This window comes from Plecotus auritus (genome assembly GCF_963455305.1).
Source record: "Plecotus auritus genome assembly, chromosome: 2".
In the NCBI taxonomy this organism is placed as follows: Eukaryota; Metazoa; Chordata; class Mammalia; order Chiroptera; family Vespertilionidae; genus Plecotus; species Plecotus auritus.
In genome coordinates, this window is record NC_137771.1 from 34,478,212 (window position 1) to 34,495,071 (window position 16,860).

The 16,860-nt window shown below is 40.3% G+C and overlaps 2 protein-coding genes across 2 annotated transcripts in view; one reads left to right on the forward strand and one right to left on the reverse strand.

Annotated features, from left to right (window-relative positions):
• Positions 1-761: 761 nt before the first annotated feature.
• On the reverse strand, positions 762-16,826 carry PRPF38A (pre-mRNA processing factor 38A). Its single transcript, XM_080657224.1, has 10 exons — positions 16,465-16,826; positions 12,739-12,898; positions 11,083-11,204; positions 9,096-9,181; positions 6,489-6,599; positions 4,757-4,869; positions 4,143-4,169; positions 3,924-4,021; positions 3,420-3,468; positions 762-2,632 (listed from the first exon to the last, which is right to left on the reverse strand). The coding sequence occupies exons 1-10, from the start codon at positions 16,592-16,594 to the stop codon at positions 2,590-2,592; spliced, it is 939 nt and encodes a 312-aa protein (XP_080513350.1). The 5' UTR covers positions 16,595-16,826; the 3' UTR covers positions 762-2,589.
• Positions 16,658-16,860, forward strand: part of ORC1 (origin recognition complex subunit 1) — a 29,273-nt gene continuing 29,070 nt past the window's right edge. The window contains exon 1 of the mRNA XM_080657223.1: positions 16,658-16,801. Coding sequence (XP_080513349.1) covers positions 16,731-16,801 — 71 coding nt within the window. The 5' untranslated portion in view covers positions 16,658-16,730. The remainder of the gene's footprint in view (positions 16,802-16,860) is intronic.

Sequence of the window (16,860 nt, forward strand, 5' to 3'; positions counted from 1 at the left end):
TATATTAGCAGCCTCTCACCAAATCTATTATTTCCTTTGTCTCTGAGAACACATTTCTCCCTTTATTTTAGTATTAAGAAGTCATTGTGCCCTATGGCAAAATTTTTAAGGCAATGTAATTCAAATTGTGGGAAGTGAAATCAATTTAGTGGTTTGTACCCAACATTAAAAACCGTTACTATATAGGAAACATCAGAATGCATTTTGTGTAAGGAGTAACATTTCTTTCCTGAAATTTTTTCAATACAGAACACACACACGATGCAAAATTTGTTGTACAGGCCAAAGTAAAAACAAAAACAAAAACCAAGTTATAAAGCTCCAGTTCCAAGGCCTCATTTACTAGACTGGCTAGCACATCCATGACAGAAATGGCCCTTCAGCAGAATTTATCCTTAGGCTCCATCTCCTCTGCAAGCCTGTAATTTACCAAAGACAATTTCCGAAGAGATGCTCATCATGTCCTACTCACTGTTACTTCTCTTGTACTAACGAGAATAAGGACAATCGGCTTCCTGCTATAGGTTGGCTATACTGCTCCAATTTGGCCCAGATTTCACCATAAGCCTAATAAGTATGCTTGAAGTTTATAGTTTATATTTGGGGAGATTTCTTTGTTATTAAAAATTGCTGGGGAGTTTTAAGACAAACATTTAAATATTTTAATGTACTGGATGATGATTTGGTTGGTCCATAAGTTATATAGCCAAAAGACATTTCTTTCTGCTTAGATCACAAGAAATAACTGCTAGGACTCTATAACAGATGTAAACAGAGGTGCTTATATTTAATTTTTAAAGGCAGTCATATATAGTTGTATGATAAAACAAAATAGCTCTGATGGACAACTCTTAATAGCTGAAGTATCTTCCAAAGAAGAATCACTGAAGAATTTGAAATCATGAAAATGATGCCCAGATGCTTTAATATTGCTGCAATAATCCTTCAGTTCAATAGCAAGCAATAGAATGTGAATCCTATGACCAGATATGTATGGCTTTCCAAGAAACTGGATCCATCCTGTGAGGCAGTTGGTATTCACAATTCTTGCTGGGACCAGAGCTGCAGGAAGTCATTCAATCACTTTTTCATTTTTAAAGGAGGAAAGGTAAGTACAGGTAAATGGAACTTTGCTAGCAAAGATCCCAACATCCTCTCCTCTTGATTATCAATACCCATGAACATTTTTGTTGTTAATCCTCACCAGATGGTTCCCCCCCCCCTCCCATTGCTTTTTTCGGAGGGAAGCATCAATGCTAAAGAGACACATGGATTGTATGCCTCACGGATGCATCCAGACTGGGGTGGGGAGTGAACCTGCAACCCAAGTACATGTCCTTGACTGGGAATTGAACCCACAACCCTTTGCTTTAACCATTGGGGAACACCGGCCAGGGACCCCATGAACATTTTTCAGTCATTTTGCTTCTGTGTCATCTAATTCTCCTTTCGGAATGATTCATTGCAGTTTTCAACCCATGACTGCACTTCTTCCTCTCACCAGTGCTGTTGCCTATGATTTTGTTATTGGCTGCTCCTACATATACAAATACTCCTGGGGCAATCTGTTTAATTCTGCACATCCACAATTATCCAAACATTGTCAATTCAAGGCTGGATCACTATGCTCAATTCCAGTTCCTAGTTCCAACTTTCTGAGCTTTGCCTAGACATACTATTTTTGTCTAAAGTTAAACTGATGGCATCATTTTCACTACAACTCCCACTACCTGCCCCTGTAAATCCTGGTCTCTTCCTGCTATATTTTCTGGCTTTGTGAATGGCATTATTGTCCAACAATTCAGGTCAAAACCCTGGGTGACATTACTTTTCTCTCCAACAAACCTTTTCAATCTTGTTGCCCTACTGACTAAACTTGGATAATGTCGATTCTTGTAGAATAAAGGCTGGGCATCTTAACCTTGTGGAAGGAGAAACAAATATATAAAAATGCTGTATAAAAGGTGTTAAGTTTTACTGTTTGTTGAACTGTTCAGTGCAACTGGATTAAATGATCCAGAAGAAGCCTTGCATTGCATCCTTTTGTTACAAAACTGCTATTCATCAATTAATTCTCACGTTTATTATCACTTGCTACTGCTAGGGAAAAAAGCACTAATGTTTTACTAACTTGATTTTTTGAATGTAACAGCAGCAGCGCAAACCTTAGGATTCTCAAAACAGTTCTAATCAGGGAGCAAACTAAAAATGAAACCAAAGAAAGATGGAATGTTAAATTTAATAACAAAAGGATTACTAGGCCGCCATATCTCCTTGTCATACATACCCTCCACTTCCCAAATCCTTAATGTTTGTTGTACAAGGGATCAAAAGCAGCCCTTGGGGAGCACTATCCCTCAAATATGGATTAGGATTCAAAAAGAGATACAAAACTAAGCACCTCTTTCATTAACCGCCCCCCCCCCCCACCCCCAAGAAAAAAAAGTGGAGAGACTTTCAGGTTAAAAAAAACAAAAACACCCTAAAATATTCTTATAGCTGCCTTAGGAGTAGATCTTAGTCCTTCCACAAAGAGAGATGACTTCATATTTGCAGGAGGCTATTTGGACTAAACCTAAACTGAGTCCATTACTCATTCCCTCTTCGGCTCTTCTTGTGGCTCTTCTTAGATCTGAAATGGCAACACATACACATTATTAAATTTAACACCTGTTCAATGAGCTGGGCAAGGACTTTTGAGGAAAACGGGTATGGTGACACTGATGGGAACAGAGGTGACACATAATATTCATTAAATGGCCTGGTGTTTTATGTCTCAGAGTAACACAATGAGTCTACCTAGCATTACTGTCCAAAATTTACCACTGAGGAAATGACCTCTGAGATTAAGAATGAACGTAACAGTGTATAGCATATAGACATTTCTATTGAAAGCTTATCAAATGAAAGTGACTTGTCCATTGTCACTGTGTTAAAAGTTGGGGTTAAGCCGAAACCGGTTTGGCTCAGTGGATAGAGCGTCGGCCTGCGGACTGAAGGGTCCCAGGTTCGATTCCGGTCAAGGGCATGTACCTTGGTTGCGGGCACATCCCCAGTGGGGGGTGTGCAGGAGGCAGCTGATCGATGTTTCTCTCTCATCGATGTTTCTAGCTCTCTATCCCTCTCCCTTCCTCTCTGTGAAATATCAATAAAATATATTAAAAAAAAAAAAAAAAAAAGTTGGGGTTAAGTCCAGGCCTCCTGAGACCAAAGCTCATACCCCTGTAACAAAACAAAACAATACAAACATATATAATTCTAGTAATTCTCAGGGCAACGGGCTAATTTTCTCCTGTAATGAAGGAGAATTCCTAAATATCCCCATCAAAGCAAAATTTCAGGTCAAATTTAATTGTGATTGGGGCTTTAATTTCTGAATAGAGTGAAATTCTCAAGTCAAAATAGAGGTCAATCCATACCTTTCAGGAGATTTTGAGTGGCTCCTGTGTCTGTGACTACGGTGATGACCTGGGAAAGAAAAGGCCAATAAATGAATGAGATTCTACCCTCCTATTCCTCCGAAGTCATTTTCACCTCCCCCAAAACCTCCCATTGGCTTAATACTTTATTGGTCTATGCTAGGGACATCTCTGTTTGATAGCTCTCTGAATTGGTGTGTGTAAGGTGGGGAGGAGAAATGAACCCACTTCATATGCATCCAGAGCTTTATGGCTCATTACACAAACATCACTATTAAGTCTCAGTCCTAAAATTTCAGATGATGAAAAAACTGAGGTTCCTCCTCTTAACAGCAAAGCCTATAAATGAGAGTCAAGATGTCAACTCTTCATTTTTTAAATTCTAAGTCCATTTCCTTTTCTTCTAAGCAATAACACAAGCACTCCAGTATTGCAAGAGGTTAATTGTTCCTATTACATTTCTTTGTTAATACAAACAATAGCAAAAGGCCCAAATGTTTATACCTGGGGACTTGGAGCGGGATCTGTGTCGTCTATCTCGGGACCTGCTGCGGTGACGTCTTGGACTTTTGCTCCGATGCCTCTCTCGACGAGGGGAAGGGCTGTGGAAATGACTGGTCAGACTCCCATATCTGCCTGACAATTTAATCACAAAAACAGTATCCCCTCCGCACCCGTTGCCCCAATTCCTATCCTTCATTACAAAAACCCACAAAGGCCTACCTCCTTCTTTTTGGAGACCGACTCCGCCTAAATGTAAAGAAAACAGATGAAGAAGAGCCTTAGTAGGTAGGTGCCTTGAATGTTGTACACTGCAAAAAATTGCCCCAATTTTTAACCCATCTCTTTTGTCATGTAACTTTTAGCACCCTCCCACTCCAAGTGACTTGCTTTGGCCAATGGGATATTTACAGATGTGATACAAGCATATAGTGGAAAGAAACTTGCATGATTGGGCTTGTTTGCTCTTGAATTCTGCCATTACCATGAGAATGTGCCTAACCTAGCCTAGAATGAGACATAGAGAAGAGATGAATTGCCCCAGTCATCCTAGCTAACTAAGGCCTTCTTGTACTGGCCAACAGACTACAAATCAGGTGAGTGAACATAAAATACTAAAAAAACTACCCAGCCAAGCCCAGCTTATATCACTGACTGCAGACTTGTGAACTTAAATAAATTATTATATTGTCTGCCACTGAGGTTTTGTGGGTGGTTATTTCCCAGCAACTAACAAACATTCTCCATAGACTAGCATCTTTCCTTCCCTGAAGTCCAAACTTTGAGTCTACAGTATTTAAAATCTTCCTGGAAGAGGCAAATGACTAGGGCCTTACCTTCTAGGAGACCTACTCCTACTTCTCCTGTAGCGCAGTGTGGGAGAGCGACGGGGCTTGTCCAAGTCTCGGTAGCTTCTCCGGCGGTGATCAGGTGATGGTACTCTCTCCAACTGTAAGTGAGATAAATGAGATGGATGGATCAGTGATGAGCACAGGCTTATAGAGAGCCATTTAGAAACACTGCTACACTCATCTCCCTATCCTGTCCCAAATTCTACCTTTAAGTGATTCTTTTATTTCAGAGAGGGAGAGGGAGAGAGAGACAAACAGAATCCTCTATCGGCTGCCTCCTGCATGCCCTCCACTGGGGATCAAGCCCGCAACCTCAGCATGTGCTTTAACTGGGAATCAAACTGTGACCTCCTGGTTCATAGGTTGACACTCAACCACTGAGCCACACCAGCTGGGCTACCTTCAAGTGATTTTAAAAACAGTGATTTGAAAAACATGGAGGGATAACTTGGAGGAGGAAAAAACTCCAATTAAAAAAACTTTCCAATAATTCCATTATTGTTCTAGTGTTGGTACCATTATTCTGGGACTTACTGAGAGTAGTGAGAGATTACTAATCATGTTTATCTCCTTAAGAAGTTGAATTTCCAATGCAAAAGAAAATATATAAATGTAAAATCATTAAGGTTAAGTACAAACTCATGGTGTACTTTAATCTTAAAAAAAAATTTCCTTTAAGTTCAGCCAACTACAAAGGCCTAGCTAGCAACACTGACCAAACCCAGAGCAATAACCACGTACAGTACCCAAGTTATGGTATTTAAATATCGTAGCTCAGTAAATGGAATCAAAGGCTCCTTGGAAAATGGCTAATTCCAGGTTGGGGGCAGAAGCTAGTAAAAGATGACTAGAACATATATCAGAAAGCAAGGGGCTGAGACTACTATGATTATATCAAAGTCTCACAAGTCAAGTTGAGGGACCCCACTGGCCAAAGATGGGACATTGTGACCATCAAGAGGGACAATAATGGTTCAAAGCATAAAAAATGCTTAAATCCATGAGTTTGCAATGCTACCAAGGACATTCATCTTGGGAGGCTATTCTAGAATCAACTCATTTTAAAAACTGATAAATGTTAAGATGCTTCAAGGTAATTGGTGGGGGGCAAATGGGTAGAGATGTAGAGGAAACAAACTGGCTATGAGTTGATCAACATTGAAGCGAGGCTGATGGGTAAATTCAAGTACAATCTCTCCACTTTGGTATGTGATTAAAATTTCCCATTAAAAAAAAAAAAAAAAGCCTACTTTTGGCTCACTCACCACAGAAAAGCACCTCAGCTTTACATGGCTTTGAACTCATGAATGATTGTGCTTCCTTCTGCACTCAACTTTAAGGGAGCCTGATGGCTCAGAGCTACACTTCCATTTATAATGTCTCAGACTCCATGAGCCAGTATTTCTTGTATGTTACGCTAACTTTTTTCCATATGTATACTGTTACTTGAATTTTAATCACAAATGTTTTAAGTCCTTTTTTACCTTACCATAAGCATATCCACATTATACAGAGAAAACTGAGATTATGTAATTTGCACAAGGTTATACTACTATATACAGCAGAGTTGAGATATGAACCAAGGTCTATTTTAAAGCCCATATTCTTATAGACTAAATACTGCATTTTTTGGTTAAAGGAAGTTAAAAACAACAAAACACCATTACCCTTCCCTGTAACTATCCCTTCTTCCCCCTTAAGCTCCCAGGTATCTGACCTTCTCATCCTCTTCTTCCTCCTCTTCACTGGACTCAACATCATCCATGTCCTCTTCTAGAGCGCTAACCCGAGGCTCCAATTGCTCAGCTTCCTCTAGCACATAGCGTTTCTACAGAAAACACAATGAATATTAGGGGGCCTTGATATCTATGTCCAGAAGTCCCAACACTGGGCTCCTGAGATTCATTTCAAAGACATCCTTGACAATTTAAAATGCTCATAAGGCGTTTAATATACCAGAAATCTATATAGTCTGTAAATTCCCCTGTAAACAGATACAAAGCTGAAGGGACATCTCCATTTCCTGTTGGTTCTATTCTCTGTGATCTTATCAACCAAGATAGGTATAGCCTCAAATAAAAAAGTGTGGACTTCATATATAAGGGCCATAAGTTCATGGCTGGGACCGTGTTGGCTGGAAGTTCTGCCAGAAGTGGCTCAGATCAGAATCTGCCCCAAGAGATCCACTGAGGCTCAGTCCAGTTGGGGGGCTGTAGAGTGTACTGGGTCCTGCTTTAGAATAGCACCAATTCTCTACAAAACCCAAGATTCAGAGAGCTGTCTAGAGTCATGCATTTTTTAACAAGGCACAGGAAATAAACAATTCATCTGGTTCCATTTTCTTCTGAGATGTGGCTTAGCAGTGTTTATTGAGTGACAAAGGATCTGAGGCAAAGGTGAATTCAAAACTGCCAAATGGTCTGGCTGAGTCATAAGATCCCTTACCATTTATAAGTGCTAAGTGCATAAAGAATGTTGAATAGCCCTAGAATAAATAGTAACATTTGTATGTTACTTAACTCTCATTCATCCCTAAAAACATTCTATAAAAGTTGGTAGAAATGAGACAAAGATGCCACTCAGTTAAGTCAATCCCTCAGAAAGATGCTCTCCACTCAGGATCACCACAGTTTGGGATCTAGGATCACATCAGATAGGGTATCCAGAATCCCTAATGCTCACCAGATTTGGCAGTGAATAAAGTCAATATATAATTCATAGTACTTGTGTTTGATGAAATTAGAATTCATTCCACAGAAGCTCCTTGCCAATGTCAGGACACATCAGAAGCTAAACTGATGATCTATGGGTTGCTTAATAAGAACAGAATCAGAGCAAGAGGGTCACTTCTTAAGGGTCACTTAATCCAAGACATGTAAGAGGCCCACACCTCTTGCTGACATAACATGTATCTGTCAAATTTCAATTTCTCTCTCCTCAGTGAGGCTTGTTTTCTAGTCTTCTAGACTCCATGCAGACCACCTCCTATCAGTAGGTTTGCTTCAAGCTGACTGGGCTTTGGAACCCTTAGCTAAAACCTGATTGCAATTCTAAGTATTTCAGTTCTTTTGAAGTATTTCCAAAAATAACAATAGCAGATAATATAATAATAATTAATGTAATCCACAATGCGTTAGTAAGAGAATTGGGTCCTAAAAGACAGTTTTCAGATTTGAAATCTCATTCTCTTCACCACATGGACTATAGTATCCAGTATGGAACAGGAGAGAGACACTCATTCAGCAATAAAAGGAAATAAACTATTAATACATGTAACAACATAGATGAATTTAAAAATAATTATGCTGGGGAGAAGACAGACTAAAATTAGAATGTACTGTACTAATCCCAAAATGCAACTAATCTATCATGACAAGTAGCATATATATCAGTGGTTGAATAGGGGTGTGGGGGGATTATACAGAAGGAAACTTTGGGGGGTGATGGATATTTTCACTATTCTTAATTGTGATGACAGTTTCAAGGGCATACACACATATGTTAAAACTTACCAAACTGTATACTTTAAACGTACGTAGTTTATTCTATGTCAATTATATCTTAATAAAGCCATTTAAAAGAAAGCCTATGCTCAAATGAAATCTCACTCTCAAGCCCGATATGTTACTTAGAGAAAAAGGAGCTGCTCTGGTTGGCAAATGTGGGGCTGTCTCCCCTTATTCCTTCTAATAGCCTTAAAATAGTCCCATGGGGCAGACCACTAGTTAATCTAATTTTTTATTTTATAAAAGGAAAATAAAACCAGGTCCCACAGCAAGTCAGCTGTAATAATAACCCAGAAACTTAGGTCTCCTAGTTCCCTGTTCAGTCATCTCTCTACTCTCTCTTTAGAAATCTCTATTCCCTTTCTCTTTAGCTACCTGCCATATCTGTTTTCCCTTTGTATTTTCAACAGTTTTAAAATCATACTCTGTAAAAGCTGTTCCTGAAAGGCATTTCATGGACAATCATTTATCTCTGGGAAAGGGAGACAGGATGATTACAGTGCTATTTTAGGGATTAAAGTCTGCTCCTACTCCTGACCCACCTTTTATTTGTTTAATATCCTGAATTTTATATGAAGGGCAATTTCAAAAAAGCTTCTCACAAATTTTAAAAATCTACCCTAGCTATAGTGTCCTTGACATAACATTTTAAAGAACAAAGTCTTCTTGTGTTAATCATTTTTAAAGCCCTACCCCTTCAAATTATCTGTTTTCCTCTCACCTCCAATCTGCTATGTTTTACATAGACAGGTAGACTACTTATTTGGGGGGTCGGGGTAGGGGGAGAGTGACTCATATATGAGACTTTTATCTCTTACCTGTAGCCGGGGCAGAATGATATCACAGACTCTCTCACTGTGTAGTAGTTCATCAATAAACTCATCTACGTGCATCAGTTCAAACTCTAATAAAAGAAAAATTATAAGCTCAACAATTTGGAAATAAATTTAAATAGCCAAAAAGTAATTGTGAATTCTCTGCAGCTTCCTCTTCACTTGTGAAGCTATTATGGTGTGGCAATTACACAGAAGGGAGTACTGTTAAAGCTGGGCTTAAACTAAGCCCTTGAAGCCTTCACCACCTATCTTCATTCATTCAACTCACATTTATTGAAAGCATCTATGTGCCAGGCCTCATTTAGGAGCTGGGGATAAAAGGATAAATGAAGCTGTCCCAATTAGCAGAAGAGACAAATGCAAAAGCAAGCACAAATAGTTGTGAATTGCACAGAGGTAACGTTCTTGAATAGATCATATAACTAAAGTGTAATTTCTGAATATAGAATGCGTGTCTTATATGGTAAATGGAAAAATTTCGGAATTTCTAGAGTAAACATTACTTTAGTTAAGTAGTTCACAACCATGGGTAATTTTGCCCCCCATATCTAGGGTGGGGAGTGCTACTGGCTTCTAATGGGTGGAGGCCAGGGGTATTGTTAAATATCCTACAATGCACAGGATAGCTCCCTACAAAGAATTATATGGCCCAAACTGCCAATAGATTGAGAAACCCTATCTTACTTTAGTTAACATAATCCTATATAATAAAACCCTAATATGCAAATTGACCGAATGACAGAACGACCAGTTGCTATGATGTGCACTGACCACCAGGGGGCAGATGCTCAACACAGGAGCTGTCCCCTGGTGGTCACTGTGCTCCCACAGGGGGAGCGCCACTGAGCCAGAAGCTGGGCTCACAGCTGGCGAGCGCAACGGTGGTGGCAAGAGCCTCTCCTGTCTCCACTGCGGGCGGTAAGGAGCAAGGGATCCCAGACTGCGAAAGCCCTGGACTACGTGAGGGATTCTGACTGCCAGCTTAGGTCCGATCCCCCTCGGGCCTAAGCCGACAGGCGGACAACACCCGAGGGGTCCTGGACTGCGAGAGGGCACAGGCTGGGCTGAGCCCCCCTCCCCTGTGCACAATTTTCATGCACCAGGCTTCTAATATAATCATAAATAATTCTATAATGGCCATGGCCATGTCCATCTTGTTTACCATGTTATTTCCAGTACAGAGCAAACAATAACATGGTGAACAAGATGGGAGTCATGGCCATTATGATTTGGCATGACTTGGCACTTAATATGTATTTATTCAATAAATGAATTAGTAAGTTAACAAAAGTTCAAAGTATAATTTCAAATTCTTAATCTTCTGCTTAATGATACATGTAGAAGGGAAAGGCAAAAAAAGTTACCAATTTTTTATTGCACTAACCCACTTTACCACTAAAAATGTCTCTGTAAGAGGCACGGAGCTGCACCTCTTGGATATACTTACTATTTTTCAGTGGGACTCCTACATAAGTATGAGTAAGTACACTTAGTCTATATACTGTAGTGTGAAGTATAGTGCTAGAGAGGCCAGCACAAAGAACTGTGAAGATGTAACATGGAAAACTAACTTTGGGAGGTTTGGGGAAGGCTTTTATGGTGGTCATTCTAGAGCTAAATATTATGGAATGGAGCACATGTGGAGGGAGCATGTGACGCAAGGCTGGGATTAAAATAAGATGCTCACTTCAGCAGCACATATACTAAAACTGGAACACTGCAGAGAAGATTAGCATGGCCCCTGCGCAAGGATGGCACACAAACTGATAAAACGCTCCATATTATAAAAAATAAAGGTGCAGTCAGAAAGGTGCGCAGATAGGGTAGGCTGGTTAAGGCCAACAGAAGGCTAGCAGTCTAATGAAGGAGATAAAGGGGAGCACTCACTATGTGACTATGAGGGCAGAGATATTGGTGAAATAAAAACTGGCTCAGGAATGAAGGTTCAATCATATGGCACCATACTTACCTCCATTTCGGTTCTGGCTCTTAATTTTTCTATAATCATTGTACAGAGGCTCCAAGTATTTGTAGCAATCAATTGCAGTGCCTGTCAGCCTCATATAAAGTGCTCCCAACATGCGGACATACCTGACAGATCAATGACAGTGAAACAACAGTTCCTAAAAAGTTCTAAAAGTTCATCCTTAAAAGTTCCCGAGTTTTACAACTGGCTTTTCTTATGACAGTATTGGATAAACAAGTTCTTTTTCTTTGGCAAATGAGAAAGCTGCAATTTTAGAGGCAGCATGGGGCAGTAGAAAGAGCTAAAATATGGAGTCCTGGGTTCAAGTTTCCATTCTATCACGTACTAGTTGTGGGAATTTGGGATGTGTTGTTCAACTTTCAGAGTCTATTATATCACCTGCAAAATTAAGATAAGACCTATTTACCTCAGATAAATAGTCTAATGAGTTACTAAATAAACAACAGAAAGCATAGGATATATTTACTAACAAGAACTAATACACATAGACATGAATATATAAATTGTTGCTAGGCAGCAGAATGCTGACTCAGGAATAATTTCAAAATCATCTGGGTTGAAATTCTGGTTCTATTACTTTGTTATTTGCTTTCTCAATTCTTGTAAAATGCAGAAGATAGCACCTAATTTGCTGGCATGATATACTAGTATGACAAAATACGTGTACAATGCTAAGCATAGCACACAGCACACAGTAAGTACCTAATAAAAATTAGCTATTTTCTAGCTGTTAATATTTTGTATGATTCTTTCCTTTTCCCTTTCTTTTATAACCAACTACCCATCAAATCTCCACTTAAATAATATGGTAGCAAAGAATATGATATCTGCGCCGAAACCGGTTTGGCTCAGTGGATAGAGCGTCGGCCTGTGGACTGAAGGGTCCCGGGTTCGATTCCGGTCAAGGGCATGTACCTTGGTTGCGGGCACATCCCCAGTAGGGGGTGTACAGGAGGCAGCTGATCGATGTCTCTCTCTCATCGATGTTTCTAACTCTTTATCCCTCTCCCTTCCTCTCTGTAAAAAATCAATAAAATATATTTAAAAAAAAAAAAGAATATGATATCTGCAACCAGCTTTGCCTCTTTTTACGTGTCTGTGAACTATTATTATGTATGTCTCTTGTCTGTGAGCTCCTTGAGAATGGATAATAAAGTAAGAGCTGCTCACATTTTGGGATGTTTACTATGCAACATACACTGTGCAGTGAAATTTATAGCACTATCTTCTGAAACCCTCACATCTATCCTGAGTTGATAATTCTGTCTTCATTTTGCAAGTAAAGAAAATAAAGCTTAGAAATTAAGTAACTTTTCTAAGGTCACAGTTAATAAATAACAGAATCTGGACATGAACCTATATCTAACACCAAAGTCTTCCCTCTTATCTTCTACAGCATGTTGTTTTCTTTACACCTGAGCATCAGTTATTTTGTGAAATACTTTTTTGGGGGCTATGTTACCAATGTTGGAAAAGTAAAGAAGATCAATGAAAACAGACAAAATACAAATTAAGAGTTCAAAAGCAAAATCCTAAAGTGGGACTCTGGAAATGAGATACGTTATCACTCCTCTTAACCAAAACCAAATTCTGGACTATTGAAATTGAAGCTTTTATATTAGTCAACATTTTACTCACTTGAAATCTTCATTTTTTATAAACTCAACAATGATATCCTTCTCTGGTTGAATCTGAAGCATCTTCAAGGTCAAACACAGAAAGGGAGTTGGCTTTATGTTGCCACCATAGACGCCACCGACAAACCTTAACTCCATGGCTTTATCAACTACAAGTTCGGCTAAAAAACACACACACAAAACAGTGGCATTTCAGACATATTAGGGCTTAGCTTTTCCCGATTTGAAGAGGTTAGTTCAAGGTTTGGTCCTCCTGAATACTCATCAACAGTTTAATATTAGGAGAACAAATGTGCATTTAATAGTAATAATAGGTGATAATGATAGCAGCTAACATACACTGATGAATTACTATATACCAGGCTATTAGCTAAGCCAGTGGTCGGCAAACTGCGGCTGACGAGCTGCGGTTTGCCGCTCTGTTGACTAATGAGTTTGCCGACCACTGACCTAGACTCTCGATCCCAATAATTACAGGCTGTTGTTCCTTGTGATTAAGCCCCTATCCCAGTGGTCAGCAAACTCATTAGTCAACAGAGCGGCCAACCGTGGCTCTCGAGCCACAGTTTGCCAACTACTGAGCTAAGCATTTCATTTAATTTTCACAACAAACCCTGAGGTTAAGTTCTAGCACTGCCCCTGTTTTCAGCTAAGGAAAATGAGATCTAAGAAAGGTTAATTGACTTGCTCAAGGTCCACAGCTAGAAAGTAGCAAGGCCTGGATTTAAATCTAAGCCATCTAACTTCAAAGTCCACGCATGTGGTTAGGGGAAAATAACCACATTTGGAGTTCATAGAGAGATGTAAAAATGTCCAATCCTGTAGATAATTTTATGAGAGTTTATCTGATGATGATATGCCAGGAAGTAAGATCTCAAATGCTCCGGAGAATGACAGTTTTGCATTTCTTTTTTTTTTTTTTTAATATATTTTATTGATTTTTTTTAGAGAGGAAGGGAGAGGGATGGAGAGCTAGAAACATCGATGAGAGAGAAACATCGATCAGCTGCCTCCTGTACACCTCCCACTGGGGATGTGCCCGCAACCAAGGTACATGCCCTTGACCGGAATCGAACCCGGGACCCTTCAGTCCGCAGGCCGACGCTCTATCCACTGAGCCAAACCGGTTTCGGCATGCATTTTTTTTTACACATTGGAATTAAGAAGAGAACTAAGATTACATGATAGGATAGTTAACAAAATTAGGTGCTCCCGAAAAAGGATTACTCTGACATTTCAAAGGTGTGTTAACCTAGATGCACAAGAACAAAGGGCAGGGCTTGCTTAAGGCAAAGTTAAACCTTTTACTAAAAAAGTTACAGGGACAGGACTACCCACAATGACTTGCCCAGTTCAGACTTTATGATCAGATCATCCTTGAGATAATGGACTAATTCAAGCGAGGGGTGTCCAAATGCATGTTAAGAAATTGACAAATTAGTTTACCTGTTTTTACTTATGTAGACATGTTTGTGTAATGAAAAATTTAATTGCATCGAAAAGTTTTCCAAAAGGAAAATTTTCTATTGTATTACTGTAATTTTAAATTTATACTGAATAGGTCTAGTTATCAGTCACCATGAGCAAACAAATGCACACAGCTGGGTTGTGGCTTAGCACTCAGAACATCAGCCTGCAGGCATTAAAACTGCTACAAAAAGTCACACCACAGGCAACAAACAGAACCAATTACCACTCAAGATATGGTGTGATCATGTGCTAATCATTCCCTGAACATTGCTTACAAGAGGTGAATCTTCAGTTTAAATATGTAGACTATAGTTGTAGATATGTAATATTTATTTATGTCATTACTACAGTGTTTTTTTCTAATATATGGCCTAGTCACTAAAATGTGTTAAAACTAATAGTGAATGCCCAGCTGGTGTGGCTCAGAGATTGAGAGTTGACCTATGAATCACATCATGGTTTGATACCCGGACAGGGCACAGGCCTGGGTTGTGGGCTCAATACTCAGTAGGGGGCATGCAGGAGGCAGCTGATCAATGATTCTCTCTTGTCATTGATGTTTCTGTCTCTTCCTCTCCCTTCCTCTCTGAAATCAATAAAAATATATATTTTAAAAAACCCATAGTAAAGGAGATTAAGTGGATGCTACACAGGTTCCCAGGAACAAACTGGAATTTCAACTAAAACACACAAAAAACATACTGAATAATCAACTGAAGGCTAGCTAGAGAGAACCCTGATAACCAAGGACGGAAAGTGGAGACCGCATAAAGACTGGAAGGAAGGGCAGAGGCGCGAAAGGGCTGGCCAGGCTCCCACAGACAGTAGCTAAAGTTCTGGAGAGATAGCTGTGGGGGGTTGCCACTGAGAACTTGGGTCTAATCCCCAAGCTGGGCCACCCAGCAGAGAGCACCAGAACTGAGAAAGGTACCCATATAACATCTGGCTGTGAAAAGCAGCAGGGTTGCTGACTGCCAGGGAGAGATGGCTGGAAATGCAGGCACCCTCTTAAAGGGCCAACACAAAATTTCGTGCACAGCCACTCACCTTGTGCTCCGGCAGAGGGAGGGCAGAGTGGACTGGAGCTGTGTGAGCAGAAGACAGGGTTGGGGGCTCTGGCGTTAGAGTTCAGAAGGCAGCCACCCCGATTTCATATCATCCCTCACGCTGTAGAGGACATCTTTCTTAAGCAGACCTTTGCTATCCAGGCAGTTTTGCCTGGGGGGGAAGACAACTGACCCACCAGTGTGGAGTTTCTGAGGCCCATTAAGAGACTGAGAATAACAATTAACCTCCAGGCAGAAGCAATTGCCCCACCCTGTTAGAAAACCTCTTGCCCCACCTGTGGATGATTGCCCGAGGGCTACTCAAGTTGAATCCAATCAGTCTGCAGGCAGAGGCCTGTCAGCTTTGAGTCTTTGCCTGATCTGATTGGTCAGAAACAGGGTTTGACATTGTCCTGCACTAGAGATTGAGAGGTGTAGCAGATCTACCTAATACACAAACAGGCATCCAAAATGGGGAGATTAAAAAAAACAAAACTGAATAGCAACAAAAAAAGAACCTGTTAATTTAATTATAACCAAATCTTGGTCAAAAGCATTTTAAAATTAACAGGGTGTTGATTTTCACAAAACATATGAACCAGAAATTTTGTCCATTAAATCGAAGTCGGAGAAATCAAGGGTTTACTGTACTTCCTGTCACTGAACATGTCAGATTCATTACAGAGCCCCCTTTTCATTCACAAAAGACACAAAACACAGTAACAACTCTTCAACAGCCACGTAACAGAGAATAAACCTCATCTACAAAATGGGAATAACCTTCCAAAGTTGTCAAAATCAAGCACTAGCTGTGTGAACTAGGGCAAGTCACTTCACCTCTCTTTGAGCCTGTGAGTTCAAATTTAAATAATAAAGTTTAAGGCCCATAGTGAGAATCAAACCTGACATAGCAAATAATAAATGTTCGGTACCAAAAAAGAAAAGACTTTCTGGGTCCCGAGCTTAATACTGTCTGGATCTGGAACGCAGCAAGTTACCATTAAACATGGAACAACTCAAAGAATCCAAATGGGTTCGGAATAAGACCCTGTCATCTGTGAGCCCGAAGCCTAATACAAGTCTAGGCACATAGTAGGCGCTCAGTTTTTCTAAATGACAGATTCCCTTCCAGTCTCACCCCCAGGGTCGTCCTACCGGCGCTTAGTCAGGAGAACTGGGCCACAGAGTGGGGTCGGCGCGCTTCCACTCACCCGTAAGGCCAAAGCACTCCTCTTTCCAGTACTTGGACTCATAGATTCGAGTCCGAATGATTTTCTCCACCAGATACTGAGGGTTGGTGCCGTGAATGCTGTGGGCATCCTTTACCGTGCGGTTCGCCATTTTAGAACGCTTTCAGTTCTATTTCCGTCGGGTCCTTTAGTGCGTCATATCCAGGTTAAAAACACACACAAAACATACGAAGAAAGATGGAGGAAGTCTCCTTTAAATAGCTCACGTTACCAGCTTGAAATCGGAAATGCTGCAGCGTAAGAAACCTCCTTCCGCAAACGATGTCGGCGATAGAATCAAGGATGGCCGCTGCACGTAGTACGTCATGCGTCCTCTCTTAGGCAGGCGGGACAGAAGGGAGGGCGGGACTCCGAGTA